The sequence below is a fragment of the Esox lucius genome, chromosome 20 (assembly GCF_011004845.1).
Source record: "Esox lucius isolate fEsoLuc1 chromosome 20, fEsoLuc1.pri, whole genome shotgun sequence".
Taxonomy (NCBI): domain Eukaryota; kingdom Metazoa; phylum Chordata; class Actinopteri; order Esociformes; family Esocidae; genus Esox; species Esox lucius.
Genome location: NC_047588.1, coordinates 36,308,342 through 36,325,392, shown reverse-complemented (window position 1 = coordinate 36,325,392; position 17,051 = coordinate 36,308,342). Strand labels below are relative to the sequence as shown.

The window sequence follows — 17,051 nt, the reverse complement described above, 5'->3', positions numbered from 1 at the left end:
CTTAGCAACTGCTCCAGGGAGGGGGTGGAGAAGGGTAAACCACTGACAGTTTTAAACAAACAAAGCTTTTTCTTATCTGTTCATTCTTATCCTTGCTCTAATTCGGATCCTGGTGGATTGTTCCTTTTTTTTTCGATGCCACTATGTCAGAAAGGATGGCGAGTTGGGAACAAGGGTGTAGTTTCACAGAGCTACAAATGACTGTGAGTGGATGGTTATGAGAGAGGACTGACAAAAGGGGGAGGAAAATTAGTGTTGCCAGCATTCTTCTCATTTAAAGCAGTAACTACTGCAACAAAAAAAAAAAGCACTAGCACAGTCTGGGTTGGGTCTGCCTTGCTCATTGTGTACTGGAAGTGTTCTCTAGCTACATGGTGCAGTGATAACCTGGACATTTCATCCCTTTTTCCCCTGCTTTGTGCCCAAGGAGAGCCCATGTCTTTCTTATAGACATGAAGAGATTTGTGCATTCAAGGATTTGGCTTTTTTTGGTTGTGTCTGTGGCTCTGGTTTTATTTGTGAAATGTCAAGAGGAAAACAATGGTAAGTACCTAACTGCTTGTTCATTGCAACTTTTAATTGCTGATAGGTACAGCGTTGAGAGCGTGGCTGTTGGTTGAACTTTTAACGTGACCCTGTCGGACTACGACTTGGGTTGAATTTTGACATTGATCATTTGTTAGTTTTATTTTGTTTATTTAGTTGCTGGGTTATTCAGGAGTGTTCTGCTAATGACAGAAAGAGTGCTGGTCGCACAATGTGCCTTTTTAAAAGTTGGATCTGTTTTTGCCAAAGTAAATAGCAAGGATTTGACTTTTCAAACAACTTGTTTGCTTTTGTATTTTTTTCTTCCGTTCTAATGAATAGCAGCTGAGGATAGAATGACGGCATGGAACATGTAAGACACATTTCTGTGAAAGATGATTGGTGCAGACCAAAGCCAGCAGACTGTCTCAGATTCGTTCCAGCTTTGGTGAGGAAGAGATGAGACTAATTATAGTGTGGATTATCTTTACAGGACCAATAAGCTCTCTATCAGATATTACCTCATGGTCTTGAATGGACATACACAGGAAAGTGAATTTAGCCAGTGACACATTTATTTATTTATTTTACTCTGCACTTTTTAATAAATATGATACAATGACTGTTGTGTTAAAGGTCACACTGTCAGCTTAAATTACAGGGTATTTTCTTCCATATTAGATTAACCATTTCAGCATGTTTTGAAATGACAGCATATTTTGTTCATAGTATCATTTTAGGGTACCAAAAGTATTTGGACAATTGGCTTCACAGCTATTTCTTATTTAGGCAGGGAAAGCATAGCCATAGTAAATGGTAGACCAAGGTATAACTTTAAGTATGTCTACAACTGGGACTGGCTCACTTGTCTTCATTGATGATGAACTAAACTCATCCGTTGGCGCTTCATTATCAGTCAGAACAATGGCCCTAAACACACTACCATAGGATTTACTCAAGGAAAGTGGAATCCTTGCCACTAGACAAGTCAATCAACCAATCTTAATTAAATTGAGCATGCTTTCTCATGTTGAAACCAGACTGAATCGGAAAAGACCCGGAGAGATGCAAGAAGCACAGATGGGAAGATACCTAGTGTCTGTCGATTGTACATAATGCTAATAAATACTTCTGGAAACCAAGAAGGGGGAGACTACTGTATGTACCAAATGCTGTAACTTTGTAAATGTGAAGAAACTCTGTAAATGTTTCTTCTGATATGGATGACAATATCCTAAAATTAAAGCTGTGTGTGCACATGTTAACCTACAGTCATTGAAGTCGTCATTGTATTATTTAAAAGTATTAAAAGTATCCAAAGTATTTACTACTTTAATACAGGGTCAAAAACATCAACGTCCAAATATCTTTAGAGTTCACTGTATGTCAGTGCTGCCAATGGTGTTACATGTTAACTCTGAAATGCCAGAAGGAAACCCTACCAGAGACAAAGAATGCCAGGGGACATACTTTATTCCTCATCTCTCTCGTTCGTTAAGTGTTACCACTTTTTCCTCTCTGCATACTACATCGGCAGACTATTTCAACACCACACGTCTCTGAGGGATCACAGCTTGCATTCTAATGCAGGGCAGATGTGAGGAGGGCAGACAGGCAAAAAGGAAATGCTGTAGGACTCATTGAGTCATTGAGCTCTCTCTGTACAAACCCTAGGCAGACTAGGGGCCCAGCCATTAAAAACAACAGAGCTGGGACACCTGAGGGATGTTATTATAGTGACTACATGGTTTATAAGGTCCTTTCTAAAATTCTGTGATGTCATGGAATGTTGTATGCATGACATCATGAGGAGCAAAAGTCATCAGGCAGGATTCTGAGAAATGTATTTGGGGAGCCTTGTTATAGAGAGCTGTCAAGGCAATACTTTTGACTTAGCTGAATACTCAGTTGAAGTGTTTTCCAAGTAGACATATAGATGTATTTGTTTATACATGTAAATGTGTGTGCATATATAAATATTTGTATAGACACCATGCCCAATTCTAACTATTATTAAACGCAACTTAACTGTATTTCCTAAATATAACATAATTGTATAAGTTGAACAGTGCAGAAGAAAACCTCTCCAGGCAATGCTTTTTTCTTCTAATCCAGCGTGGGCCACGCCTCTAAAGCATTTCATGTCACACCTGCTGTATTAGGTTATTGATTGATCCACATCACCTAGCAAGACAGCCCCCTTGAGGTGAACAGAACAGATTCTTTAAGACATCCAGTTCAACAATGGAGCACATTTATATTCAACAAACTAACATACTAAGATGAGTAAATTACTATTATGGAACAATCTATGGGATTGGTGGATATTATAGGACTATGTGGACAACTGTATAGCAACAGAAGATGAGGAGAGGAAAGTAATTGGCAGGAAAAAAGCCATATTTAAGACTACTGACCTAATGCCTTTGTAAAATGGATGATGAATGGCGACTCCAGTCTCTGGGGGTGGATTGTTTTCCTTTATGCTCTTGGTGTAGGCCAGGACCTCATGTTCCCACAGATCATTGACAAATGATGGAAGCCCAGGGAAATAACACTCAAATCTTATCCGGCCAGTGCAATAGACGTTTTATTCAAAATCTTGCAAAGTAAAGAAACGAGTGAACTGTATTTTTAAGGGATGTTTCAGTGTATGTTGAGAGGTGCTGAATATTATGCAATATGGAACAGAATCCAGTGGTTGGATGGGATGCATTTTTGCAAAACCCCATGTTTCAACATCTTGGTTTTTATTTAATGTAAGAAGATTGTTTTAAAATGAGTAAATAGATTGAAAAATATTCCAAGCTTTTGTCTCAAGCACAATGAGCATATATAACACACACTTTGTGCCCTTATAATAGCCGAGTTTATTGGAGATTTTTATATGGAAAATGGCGCCTTACAATTGAGTGTGGTTGAATGTTGATGAAAACGAGCAATTGTACACAGACATTCTGTCTCACAGCAGTTGGAACAGAAGAGTAATATTTATCTGTTGTAGAAAAAAGACTAGCCATGAATGGAAAAGTAGATGGTTGGAGGGTATTCACTTTTTTCCTCCATCAAAACTGGCTAGCTTTCTCACAATGGAGAGATTTGAGATGAGTCTGTAAACAAGTTTCAAGCAAATGTTTACAATCCAAACCTTATACTTTCACAGGTTTAGATGAACGTTTGCATGCATTTGATTTGTAAATCTGGTCACTTAAAGTTCTCAAACTCTTGGTAGCCTTGCAGAGGACAATTAAGTTGTCTAAACTTTGCACGCTCATGCAAACAAAATCCACCATCTATCTTTAGATGTAGCTCTTCACTTGCACAATACAACATGTTCTGTATGGTCCCCCCCCGAGTACATAGTCTACAAGATATAACTTGCAACTCCCAAGTAACCAAAAGCAGCAGTTTATGCTCATTGGTGGAGCAGTGAGAAACCAAGCAAAAATGTCTTACTGTGTGAACCCTCCCCTTCCCAATGGACCGACTGACATGCCTGTAAAACATCTTCAAAGATGGCTACGATGAACATTATACATCAAAGTGACTTAAATGAGACGGTGTGAACCTTTGGGGAACGTATCTTTTTTAGTTTTTTTACTTATAAATGTGTTTATAATTTTTGTTTTAGTTTGTGTCAACATTTTTGTAATCAGGACAGTTGCCAGGCACAACTTTCTTTTTTCATCTTTCTTTCTTTCTTCCATTCTTTATCTCCAAAATCGCTTCAAGTTGTTGTTGCCACTTAAGTAACTTATCGCAACAAATGGGGTGTTTTCTCCCAAAAAGCAAAATGTCCAAACATATGAATTTTAACAGGTCCGCCAGACGTGGCACTGATTAGAAACATGTGCTGCATTTTTGCACTATGACTTGATTACACGCCTCTTTTCTCTCCCAAGTCAGCCTAAAAGAAATCCAGATTGCACTCGGTGTCGGATTTCACCTCACCCAGGGAAGCAACTCTCTGGGTTTAATCAATGGCCAGGTGTGATAGCCGTTGGCGTTGAACCTGTACAACACGGCGTCACCAAAAACAGGCGACGGACCTGATGGAGTCCTTGAGACCTCTCTAAGGGAACTACTTACGAACCATGTGACTCCAGTCAGCAAGCAGGGGAGTGGAGGAGGGATGATTTCCAGATGTTAAAATAGTTGCTTTGGCAGTATTTGGAAAATATTAAAACAAGCCTTTGGAACTGAGGCGGGGGCAGGAAGTTATAGGGCTGATGTAAGCCGCAGCATATCAAGGGCAGAGGGCTGGGGGGACATGGAAAATGCAGGTATGCCAGTACAGTTTGAACCCTCTATACCCCCCCTCCCAACCCCACTACTCCTCCCTTCGTGTTAGTAACAAATGGTGCATTTTGAAAGTAGGCAGTTGAGCCTAATTAAATATGCACACGTAGCCCAATAAGCCTATGAATGGGAAGTTACAGGTCATTCTTTCCCCACAGGATAAGGAGTTCCAGTGTCTGTAGAAGCCTACTGAGTGAGACGATACGCAATTCGTCACTGATGACACACCTTGAAGTGTTGTTTAGAGTGTGGGGTGATCTGACTTACTGCATAGGTGCACTCCACAGAGTAGGTGTTCCCCCTAAACACGCAAAACATCTTCCCCAGCCTACCATTAAAAGTGACAGCTTCTGGGATATCGAAGTTAAGTCATACGAATGTGCAACCTTGTGTTGCATCGGCTCTGAATGATACTTCCTTCTAAACTGGCTCCGTGATCCGCTCAACAAACTGTCCAGGTTGAGGGGATATTGGCCTCGTTCAAGAACACAATTGTAAACTCTCATTTTATGTTGCCTTTGCAGGTTTCAAATGTTTATACAGCTGGTTGTACTTTGTCAGACGAGTTCGGGAGGGACGCATGTCTCCTGGAGTTGATCCACTGAGGGTTGGCAGTCTTTAAATATACTGAGTTCTTCCTCTAAGCGTGTTCTCCACTCACCATTTCAAAGACTGCCGTAATAGATATAGAAATCCTCAGATTACATGACACGTTATTATGTCACATAATGGGAGGTTCTAACAGGTAGACATTACATATTAGGAGATTCTCCCATCTATATTGTGTAGTATGGGAGGTTCTAACATGTAGATATTTCCATAATGGGAGGTTCTCTCATGCAAGTGGCACATCACTGGTTGTTCTCCCATGGAGGTCAATCAATCCAAAATGGCTTTATAAATACATTTGTTTACATCAGCAGCTGTCAGAAAGCGTTTTTACAAAACAAACGGCCTTAAACCCCTAGGAGCAAACAACAGTACTGTTTAATTTTGGTGGCTAGGAAAAACTCCCTAAGAAAGGCCGAAATTTAGGAAGAAACCTAGAGAGGACCCAGGCTCAAAGGGGTGAACAGTCCTCTTCTGGCTGTGCCGGGTGAACATATTTAGAGTACAAATTGTAATAATTAATAAATGCACGTGGGCTGAGTCCAGAGTCTATTTAAACTTAGTCCAGATCAGAAGCAAGACCAGATGGACAAGCAAAGGGACAACAAGGGAGAGGGGGAGGTGTCAGCACAGTGGCAGCTGAAATCGTCCGGTATCGTCTTGATCTGCAACACAACCAGGAGGACTTTGGACAGGGACAGCAACGGGTCTTTCAAGCCAGGTACTCCTCAGGTCTGGGCCAGAACCTCTTGTCCTCCTAAGTTTAAAACGAAAATTTTGAAAATGCATTCCTAATATCTACAAGGATTAATAGTGGAGAAGGAGAACTGACCCTACTCCCCCAGCGTAAGACCTTGGGGCTGAGACAGGGGGGTCCGGCGACACTGTGGCCCTCTCTGGGGGAGGCCCCGGAAAGGGCCCAACAGGCAGGAAATCAATCCACTCACATTGCCAAGCATCAAGCAAAGGGACCAATCACAACCACCCTGAATGAGGGCAGAGTATTGCCAGCAGAGTACAGCCCAATTGCACAAGTGCACAACAGAGAGACAACAACAAGCCAGTGACTCCACCCCTGAATGGCATTGGAGGGAGGGCATCCCAGTAGCGATGAGAGCCCACCTGGCAAGACAGCAAGGGTGGACAGTATTAAGCCTTTCTGGTCACCTTCACGCCCCTGGGCCAGACTACACTTAATCATAGACCATGCTGTAGAGATGAGTCTTTAGTAGACACTTGAAAGTTTGCACTGAGTTTGTATTTCTAATCTTAATTGGCAAATCATTCCTCAGTAATGGAGCTCTATGAGAAAAGGCCCTGTCTCCGGCTGTTTGTTTAGAGATTTTAGGTACAATTAAAAGGCCTGCATCTTGCGATCTAAGGTTATGTGTAGGTATGTATGGCTGGATCATTTCAGCGAGGTAAGTAGGAGCAAGTCCATGTATTAATTTATAGGTTAACAATAAAACCTTAAAATCAGCCCTAATCCTAATAGGCAGCCAATGTAAAGAGGCTAGTACTGGAGTAATGTGTTCACATTTGTTCTAGTTAGGATTCTAGCAGCCATGTGCAGCACTAATTGAGGTTAATTTATTGATTTGTCAGGGTAACCATAAAGAAGAGCATTGCAGTAATCTAATCTAGAAGTAACAAAAGCATGGATTAGTTTTTCTGCATCAGTTTTTGATAGAAAGTTTCAGATTTTTGCAATGTTTTGAAGATGAAAATAAGCAACTTGAGACATATTTTATATGTTCATCAAAGGAAAGGTTTTTTGGGATACGACCATGCAGCTGTCGAGGTTCACAGTGAGATCTGCCAACAAAGCTCTTTGTTTCTTGGGTCCTAAAAAAAGGATTTCTGTTTTTCTTGAGTTTAAAAGCAAGAAGTTCTCTGTCTACCTAATATCTGAAATGCATGCTTCCAAAGTAGTTAATTTTGGGGCTTCTCCATGCTTCATTGAAATAACTGTGTGTCATCAGCATAACAGTGAAAATGTATATTGTGATGCTGGATTACATCACCCAGAGGAAGTATATATAGTGAGAACAATAATGGGCCCAGAACCGAGCCTTGAGGAACACCAAAACATACCTTTGATTTGTCAGAGGATATGCCATCCACACATATTAACTCATATCTTTCAGATAAATAAGATTTAAACCAGGCTAGAACATGTCCACGTAGCCCAATATGGGTTTCCAGTCTCTCTAAGAGAAGGGAGTGATCAATAGTGTCAAAAGCAGCAATAAGAGCAAGAAGCAACAGGACGGATACAGAACCTTTGTCTGAGGCCATTAGAAGGTCATTTGTTAGCTTCACAAGTGCAGTCTCAGTACTATGATGGGGTCTGAAACCGGACTAGAGCATTTCATAAATGTTATTGTCTTCAGGAAGGCATTCAGTTGTTGGGAAACACATTTTTCTAAGATATTGGCATAACGGGAACGGGAGGTTCGATATTGGCATAATTGTTTAATATGTCAGGATCCAGATCTGCTATTTTTGTGAGTTTGGTTCACATCCTTAGGAAAGGGAGCAATTTATTATGTTCAACATTGGCTGACCTAGCACAGGAAATAGTTCCTTAAGTAATTTTGATGGAATCGGGTCTAGCTAACATTTGTGGGTTTAGAACATATTACAAATTTAGTGAATGTGTCGAGCGATACGGGATAAAAAAATTAAAGTGTCCCCATTGTCACCTGGTCAGGGAGGTTCAGGACATTCTCAGGACAACTGAGATTTTGGGGACTATAACTATTTAATAAGGAGGAGTCGGTTATTTGTTTTCTAATGGTGATGATCTTTTCATCAAAATAATTCATGTAGTCATTAAAGCTAAAGTGAAGACCCACTTCACTTGTTGAGCGTAGCTTTTTTGTTAACTTTGCAACTGTATCGAAGATACATTTTTGATTGTTTTTGTTTACGTCTATCAGGTTGTAGAAATAAGCTAATCGAGCAGATGTGAGTGCTTTCGGTATGGTACTGTACTGTCTATCCAGGCTAGTCTGAATACTTCCAACTTGGTGGAGCGCCACTTTCGTTCCAATTTTCTGGAGGCTTGCTTGAGTGCTCTAGTATTGTCTGAGGTCTCATGGTGAAGATGCAGCTCATGACAGAGAACTACCTACACGGGTCGAAATACTATTCATTCCCGTCCTTGCTTTGCTGTGCACTTCTGAGCTTGTTTGAAGAAGTTAAGTGAGTAACAACGTTCATTAATCGACATGAAATGCTGTTAATTAGACACTGACAGCGTCGCACAAAGCCAGGAGGGGACTCCTGTGGCTGCCCATTGGTTCAGTGCCATCTGTGGTCCATATGCTACCCAGTGTTTGACTACATGCGGCCACCCGAAAAACCCTAAATTCTAGCCTTTATTCTGCGGTTAAGGTCTATGGGTGCCGCCTGAAAAGGCATGTGGGTGGCGGTGGTCATGGTGATGGTGTTACATGGATAGGCTGCATGGTCTTGTTGTATGGAAAAATTTGATTGGTAGCTGACGGAGGTTGTCCTCTTCTAGTGATGCCACTGGTAGTCATTCTAAAGGGCCACCACCAAGGCCTCAGTAAAACCCCAGAATGGCCTGGGGTCAGAGTTCACCCCTGAATGGCTGTTACGCGGTGAATCACTGTTTACATGGTAGTTATTGTTAGAGTGGTGAAGTCAAATGGAAGGCCATCTATTTTATGTTATTAAAACTTTAAGGTATTATCTCTTAACTCTATTTGTGGCCCACGTTGGCTCAATGTTGGAGTATTTGTTTTGATAGCCTCAAGGACTACATTTGGTTATTTAAAGGATACCCCAAAATAGGATGCCAGTTGCTCATTCATTTTCGTGTACTGTGAGGCCTGATCTAGATTTATCACAGGTGAAAGATCACAGTTGAAAGTTCACAGGTGAAAGTTCACAGGTGAAAGATCACCGGTGAAAGTTCATTAGCTCAAGTGAAAAGGGTTGTGGTGCTGTTAGCTAAATATAGGACCCTTCATAGATTTGTTCTACACTTAGAGACCTCTGATGAGAAGCTTGGATTCTAGAATTATTTGAGTAAATTCATCCAAAGCCCTGCTGGATATTTTTTCTAATGTGAAATGGAAATATCAGCATGTCTGATTTTAGAGTTCCTGTTCAAATCCCTGAAGAGATTTACCTAATGGTATGGATGTTTCCGGTAATTTGGAGCAAATATGCTCAGAGAATTCCTTGGCATCAAGTCAAGCCTTGGAATCCTTCTGTTTAGTGTCCACCACACTACATCTGAGTTGTGGGGTTCTTTGTGGGTTGTCTGTCTGTTTTTCAGGACCATAATGGTCTGACATTGCTGTGCAGAATACTATACTTATCCAGCAGCTCCTAGTATGACCGTCTAATAATGTCCCTTGCAATTACTCTGGAACAGAGCAGATCCATTTCAGAGTCAGCACTAAGTGCTGACCGAGTGAGGTACGGTGTGTGGATTAGATCAGACGTGCTGAAAAAGGGATTTGTTTTCATTACTATACATTAAAATCTCATCTGTGAATCTATTTGATTAAAGGTTACTGAAAGACATAGCCTCGTGCGTGTAACAGCCTCACATGCAAACTCTCATTAAATGCGAAATGGTGTAAAAAAAAACAAAGATTGTTAATATGTATCCACAGTGAATGTCCTCTCATGTGAGGGAAAACAGATTTTTGCTAAACCGTGCTGTTCGGCATGCTGTCAGTTTGAATCAGGGTATTTTTTTCGCTGGACTCTTCTTAGCCTTGGGCACCTCAACATAAACCCGAGATTCCCTTGGCTGGACTCATCTGTGTAATGGGCTATAAAGAAAGCCTGTCTGGAAATAAACTATGCCGAAAATGAATGCATTCTTTCAGTACAATATAGGACTGTGTTGTCGGGGAGTCAGATACCCGATGTCCGTTCCCCATCCAAACATTCTTGATTCCAGTAAGCATATTATTCAGTGTGCCAGTCATTTGAATGTCTGACCATGGAAAAGTCTGCAGGATTCACTGTGAATCATGGCTACCAGGAAACTCAGTTTGGTGTTTGGTGCTTTGAAGGAGCCGGCCTGGTTGACAGGCATGTCTTAAAAATTATTTGAAAACCTTCGCTGACTGCGCTACTGTTCTTGGACCCAGATGTGGTATTAGGCTAATAGGACATTTTACACATTAGATGTAACATTTAGGCAGATGAGAATTATAAAAAAGAATCCAACTTATCAGATGCAGCACAGAAAAACTTGTCCGCAACTCTGGCAACAAAAAGGTTTCGATGCAAATAAGATCTTTGTCAGGTCATCCACTTTTAGGTACAGAAAGTACAGAAAATTATTATTATTATTAAAAATTATTATTTATTCAAATATTATTGAGCTTTTGGATGCTTGCTGTATTTGCAGCATTCAAAGTTGACTCAAATTAGTTATCTGGGGGAACAATTGCTTGCAGAATTGCCTTGTAACAGCCATGGCGAATTGACTAACTATTTACATTTTCTGTTTAAATTACACCTAATGGTCCATGGATGAAGGGAATGGAGCATCAACACAACCGTGCAGGGTTTCTGGACTCAATACAAATGTTCTTTTACCCACCCAGGCTCACTGAGCACACCAGGACCTTGAGATATCTGGTTTCCAATGTTTTATGTGACTAAAGACAAGGACAAGCTGTCTTCTCCCTCCAGACCTTAAGGTTTGGTTGGCAAGTAATCATGGGAAGTTATGTGTATGTATGCGCACACACGTGTGTGCTTTCATGTCTGTTGGTATGTAATTGAATAGCTTTGCGTATAGCACACTTAATCAAGGACAGACTAGGTTCTCTTATCTCGGTCTCCTCCACACAGACTGTGCTATCTTCTTTGCAGGAAGTGCTGTCACGGTGGAATTTCCTCTGGAAGAGTTTCGTATTTTGGTGTTTTGTCTCTGGGATTGGGTAGTTCATCCACACGTAAAACTTTGGAGAGACACAGGAAATATTAACTTTGTGTGTGAGTCTCTAGGGGAGACGGAGGTGCGTGTAATGTAAATGCGAAATAAAGTATCAAGCATAATATATCTCTTGGCTAAGAAGTGACTTCGAAAACTCAGTTCCTTCAAACCCTTCTTTGTGCAGTGTTTAAGCAGTAGAGCTAAACAATTTATAATGTTCAGTTTAATTTACAGAGCAGTCTTGGGTACTGTATTAAATAGAACTACTACTGGAGTGATTAACCTCCAAGGTAGGCTTTCACTTTCCAGAAGTGGAGGGCAATGTGGGCAAGTGGATTTTCATCTTGACAATCGATCCGTTTCTTTCTTCATTGCAACATGGCTGATGCGGTTGTGGGTGAGTGACTCAAACACTGACCAACACAATGGATTGCTGGTAATTGGGTCAAGTTGTGATAATATGCAGCTGTGGTATTGGAGTCTGGACCTCCAAGCCAGTTCCACTCCGTCTTTTCATTGAAAACCTCAAATCTGAGTCTCATTTAGACTTGGGACATCAGGTGGGTAATGATCAGGTAGAACAGAAAACGAGTAGCCTCCAGACCTTGTGGGGTAGGATTTTAATATCCCTAGTGTATGGATTACCTTAAAACTGAAGAACAAACTTTCTGAATGGGAGAAGACATTTTATAATTGTTGAAGCTCACACAGCTGCTGATTACAATCAGGAAATATGCTGCTGATGGAAGCTACAAAAAAACTAGAGACCACTTGCCTATAATACTCATACATTTGGCTGTGCTATATTGAAACAATTCTTTGTGATATTATAAGAAAAAGTGATTCACTGCCTCATGTTTGCATGCTGACAACATTGATTGATTGAAAGCTAACATTAAGGTTAAGTATAGTTATAAAGAATGTAAATAGATTGTTTGGAATGTTGCTTTTTCATCCACTATCCACATATATGCTTACATATCTTTCTGTTTCTGGATGTGATTCTCCTGCCGTTGTGGAAGCTACTCTTATATATATATATATATATATATGTATAGGTATAACAAAACTTCTCAGACTTGATTTGCTACTACAAAAAATGCATTGACCACTGCAAAACCTTGTATACAGTATTATAAGCTCCTGTATGAACATGGCTAAATGTAAGGAATTCCTCAGGTTGCTATGAAATATAAAAGTCTCCTCTATACTGGGTACTGAGAAGATGTTTCTTTGTACTACCATGCAATTTGGATTCCACTCTTCATCTACAGCTGTAACCCTTTGACCCCTCTGGGTTCTGTCTCCAGATTTGACAAAGATACAGGATGCCATAAATCGTAATGGGGTCATTTTACAAAAAAAGTGAAAACCCTACATTATGTGACTCCACCTCCCTAAGCTTTCATTCGAATGATGTCACCCGAGGCAAGGGGCCCCATTTCCAGATAGGCTTTCACTATCATCATCTCTGAGATTTTCTCCAACAACAAAATGTTCTAGTTCACTAGAAAAGTGTTCCTGGTTGCAGCACTAGTGTATCATTATCCAAAATGAATCAAACGCCAGTCCTTGCGGTGCTCTGAGAAGTATCGAGGGCATTCAAATGTCTGAGTCCGACTAAAGTACACAAATCTGCGGTCCAGTCACAAGATGTAGCCTAAATATTTAGAGCACACATCTTAGGCTGCCTCAGGCTACTCTGAGCAACACTCTGTAATGTAAGCCTGCAGCATGGCAAGTCGGCTGTATTGGCTCTGCTACTTTTCAAACAAAGAGAAGAAATGGAAAGAGAGAGATGGAGGAATGGGTAGTAGAAAGTAGGAACATTTGCAGGAAACACCAGGCAAGGTTTTTCTTGATTCATTGCTTTCAATATGGCGTTATTTCATTATTCCACATAAAGGTCAAATGGAAGGTAGCGGCAGTATATCTTCAAACAACCCAGGGATGTTTCCAATTACATGCATATATATCGGATGCCATAGAAATGGGCTCCAAGACCATCCTTTCATAAAGAATGATAATAATCCAAGGTGTGTTTAATCTTAAGACTGGGGTTGAGCTCATGTACTGATGTTGTATCATAATTTAAATGATCCTTTTGCAGCAATCATTTCCCTTCACAGCAGGGAATGCAAGGTTATTCAAGGTTTAAAAATACCTTTAGAGGTATTATATTTCCACGTCTTAGATGGGCCCTCATTTAAAATCATCCACACCAGAAATGTCCATATATTACAATCCACATGACATTTCCTGTTGCTGCAGGATTGTCCTCCTGCTTTGAGGAGCTGGGGCCATTACAGCACCAATAAGGTTTAATATACACATATAGAGGACCAGCTTAAATGCATTCTCTGTATAACGATCTAATTGTGACAACGTTTGTGGAGATCCCCACTCACATCCTGGATGTGTTGGCTCAATGGAGGTTGTTCCCCAGACCAGATATATGTGTGTTCTTGACTGACAGACTGCCACACTGTTCTCTCTGGCGTTTACCTGATAAAGCATTGTCTCGGCTCTGCAGTATTGTTCAGGCGTCCGCAACGCCCAGCCAGTGGAACACGTGTCGATTGCATCATTCCCATGAGCACGGTTTTTCTTAGCCAGTAAGTGTGGTAGGAATTCAGTGGCTGCACCGTCAGCCTGGTGTGCGGGATTTGGCAACTCTGGTTCGGGAGGGCTGAGACACATTATGGTTTTTATGCTCTCCATCCAATCAGGGCCAGATTCAGACCTGGTATACTAGGTCAGTGCAATTAACTATAAATTAACCACTGGGTAAAAGAAAAGGTTTCGGCCCTCCTACACCAAATGTGCCTACCTTGACTTTAATGTATGTTCAAGATATTTATACTTTTGGGTGTGTGTGGCTACTGCATAGAAACTTCACTCTACGTTTGTTCATTTGTAATAGTAATCATGATGAAATCACAACTGACAGTTGAAATCGGGAAAAGTGCAACTGCTATGTTGAAGAACAGGGATCAGCCAGCCTGATTCTGGAGCGCTGCTACTAGTGGCTAATTGTGCTGCAACTAGGCACTATGCTGAGATAAAACCTCTTACTAATCAGCTCAGTGATTGTTTCAATTCAACACCCCAAAGTTCCTGCGACAGAGATCCTAAAGAAACCTTTGGCTAAAAGGTTGTTGTTGTATTTCACCATGCTTCTTGCAATTGAAAATGATCACAAATTCCTTATCCACCTTTGTTTGGGGAATTGAAGACAGTTTTCTTCACTGATTTGATGTAAAACACCAGGATGGTGTGACCTTGTTTGTACAGTAGATTAAAGAGCTGACTGGTGAACTGTGATGTTGTACATCAATGTGTAAAGTTTCCATTGCATCATACCTGTTGGGTTGTATTCATTTTCCACAAAAACAGAAGAGAATGGATGAAGTGACAACCTGGACTACAAATGTTGTTTTCCATTTCACATGACATGCTGTCGTAAATACTCTGGTGTGGTGGTTGCTGGCTGGATGGCTTATCCTGTTTGGAAGATGGAGGAAAGAAAAGGAACTTAAAGTCTCTATTGAAGAAATGACAAAGTTTGATTTTAAGTCTGAAGCTCGGTTCATATCCAGCTTTGGCAATTAAACATTTGGGACAGAGAACTTAGGCATTTACATGTTTTGAGTTTGATTCAGAAGATCGGTTACAGGACAGTCTTCCATAAATACAGTACATATGTTTTCACAAATGGAGAAAACGTACATTCTGCACATTGTTTTAGCAGGACCATGTGTTTGGCCTGGTTTGATCTAGTAGGGTAGTGGATGCCAACCAAGAGGATGTGCAAAGCACAAGTTTGATTATTACAGCAATAAATAATGTGATGTCAGCTGTGGTCATCACTTTACACACTGGAAAAGTAGACTGTCTCAGTTTGGTGTTGCCGCCTGGAAATCACATGCTAATGCATCTGACAAAGTGTAGGTTATGACATCTAAAACCACTTTGGGTTTAGTGAAACGTTATTACAGCCACAGACATGAGACATATACCATCACCTATTAGAGGTTATGGAGGTTTCTGAGGGCTTTTACATGGAGATGACATGCTGTGATCAGGGTTTCTTCCTCATGCCTGGGTTTATGTGGTAAGCGTGTCGTGATACTGTAAATGAAATGGCATATGGCTTTGTGGTAAAACTCCAGTAATTCATCTGAAAGCAGAAAAAGCAAGAGGACAAAAGCAAGAGGATAGTTACAGGGAGACACTTGAGGTGAATTGTACATCCTGGGAAGAGTTCCAGTCATGTTGACAGCAAGGCAAGGACAGGGGGCGTTCTGAAGCAATAGTAAGGCACTACAGCCATTGATTAATCGTAAATATGTTGCCTTTAAATGGCCCTTTTCATCCTGACGTGACAGCAGAGGGACACTCCAACCTTTTACTGTACATGAGAACTTTCACGACAAAGAACTGCCTCGCTTGTTTTCAATAATTGGCACATTGCTGTACCTTGCAACAGTGGGCCCAGATCCTTGATGCGACTGTTGCCTTTCTTACTTTGATGTACTGCTGGTTAGTAGTTGGGCTGTTTGCTGTACATTTGCTCTAAATTCTCTAAGCTGTATTTTACAGAAACTATGTATTGCAGAAAGCTAGGTAGGCACATGAGAAACCCTAGCTTGTTACTGTAGGCTTTAGTCACGTTTGAAGTGTTTACGTGAAAGCTTGATTACCATTCTGATTTGAGCCCATCATTTTTCCCAGGCTTCATTACTTTCTCTACTGGCTTGCTTGGGCTGGATTTCTAGCCAGCGTAAATATGTGGTATACCCAAATTACTTCTCATTTACTCCTTCCTTGAATACCAACGTATTGCTGAAAAGAAAAGATTCAGGGTCTAATTACAAAAGACATCTCCGTTAAAGTACTCACATGGCAAAATGCCAGTTACAGCAGACCCGATTGAAACTGAATTTAAATTTGTTAAACCTACTGGGAGTGACATGCATTGGCAGTGTTGGAATTTTGGGGACTACGTCTCTCTGACAGACAAGATTAATTTAAATATCAGTGTATTTGATAGGTTTCAATGCTATTTAAACCATGTTTGCATTGTAGAAATCAATTGACTGTAGGAACAGATACAATGGAAAGCTAGGAGTCACCTTAAGGGGGCCAGAGGTAGGTTAGACCACATCCTCTCAGGCGAAAATGACGAGAACCAACAGAGCATGTCATGTTTGTTTAAAAGGAGCCCCGACCACCAGAGACAGCCCCATAAGAACAAGAGGCACAGGCATGTAATCAGTGCCTTATTCATTTAACTTTCCTGGCTAGCCTTCCTTCCCCATCCCCACCCTTGGTTAGCCTTATTCATGGAAGGGGAGATGAGGTGCCTGTTCAGACCAGAAGGAACGGTGTTCTGTCATGCCAACAAAGTTTGCCTTTAATCTCCAACTGTCGTATCTGACAACTTTGGAATATAGCTTTTTTTTGCAGCTTACTTAAATGTGTTTAACCTTTTGCAGAGAAGCTTCTCCTCTGGTTACAATAACAAAGTACAGGGACCAGAGAAGATCATAGGTTTTATGTTACCTTTGAACTGGCACTTTGTATTAACTAGCTGCTGACTAGACAGAGTCAAATTCGTAAATGTCCTTAAATGCCAACTTGGGGCATTAAAAAACGGTACACGCTCAAACAGCTTTGT

At 40.8% G+C, this 17,051-nt stretch overlaps 1 protein-coding gene across 1 annotated transcript in view; it reads left to right on the top strand.

The window, feature by feature from the left end:
- The first annotated feature begins 231 nt into the window (after positions 1–231).
- Positions 232–17,051, top strand: part of col5a2a (collagen, type V, alpha 2a) — a 43,985-nt gene continuing 27,165 nt past the window's right edge. Inside the window, exon 1 of the mRNA XM_010884407.5 lies at positions 232–543. Coding sequence (XP_010882709.1) covers positions 453–543 — 91 coding nt within the window. The 5' untranslated portion in view covers positions 232–452. The remainder of the gene's footprint in view (positions 544–17,051) is intronic.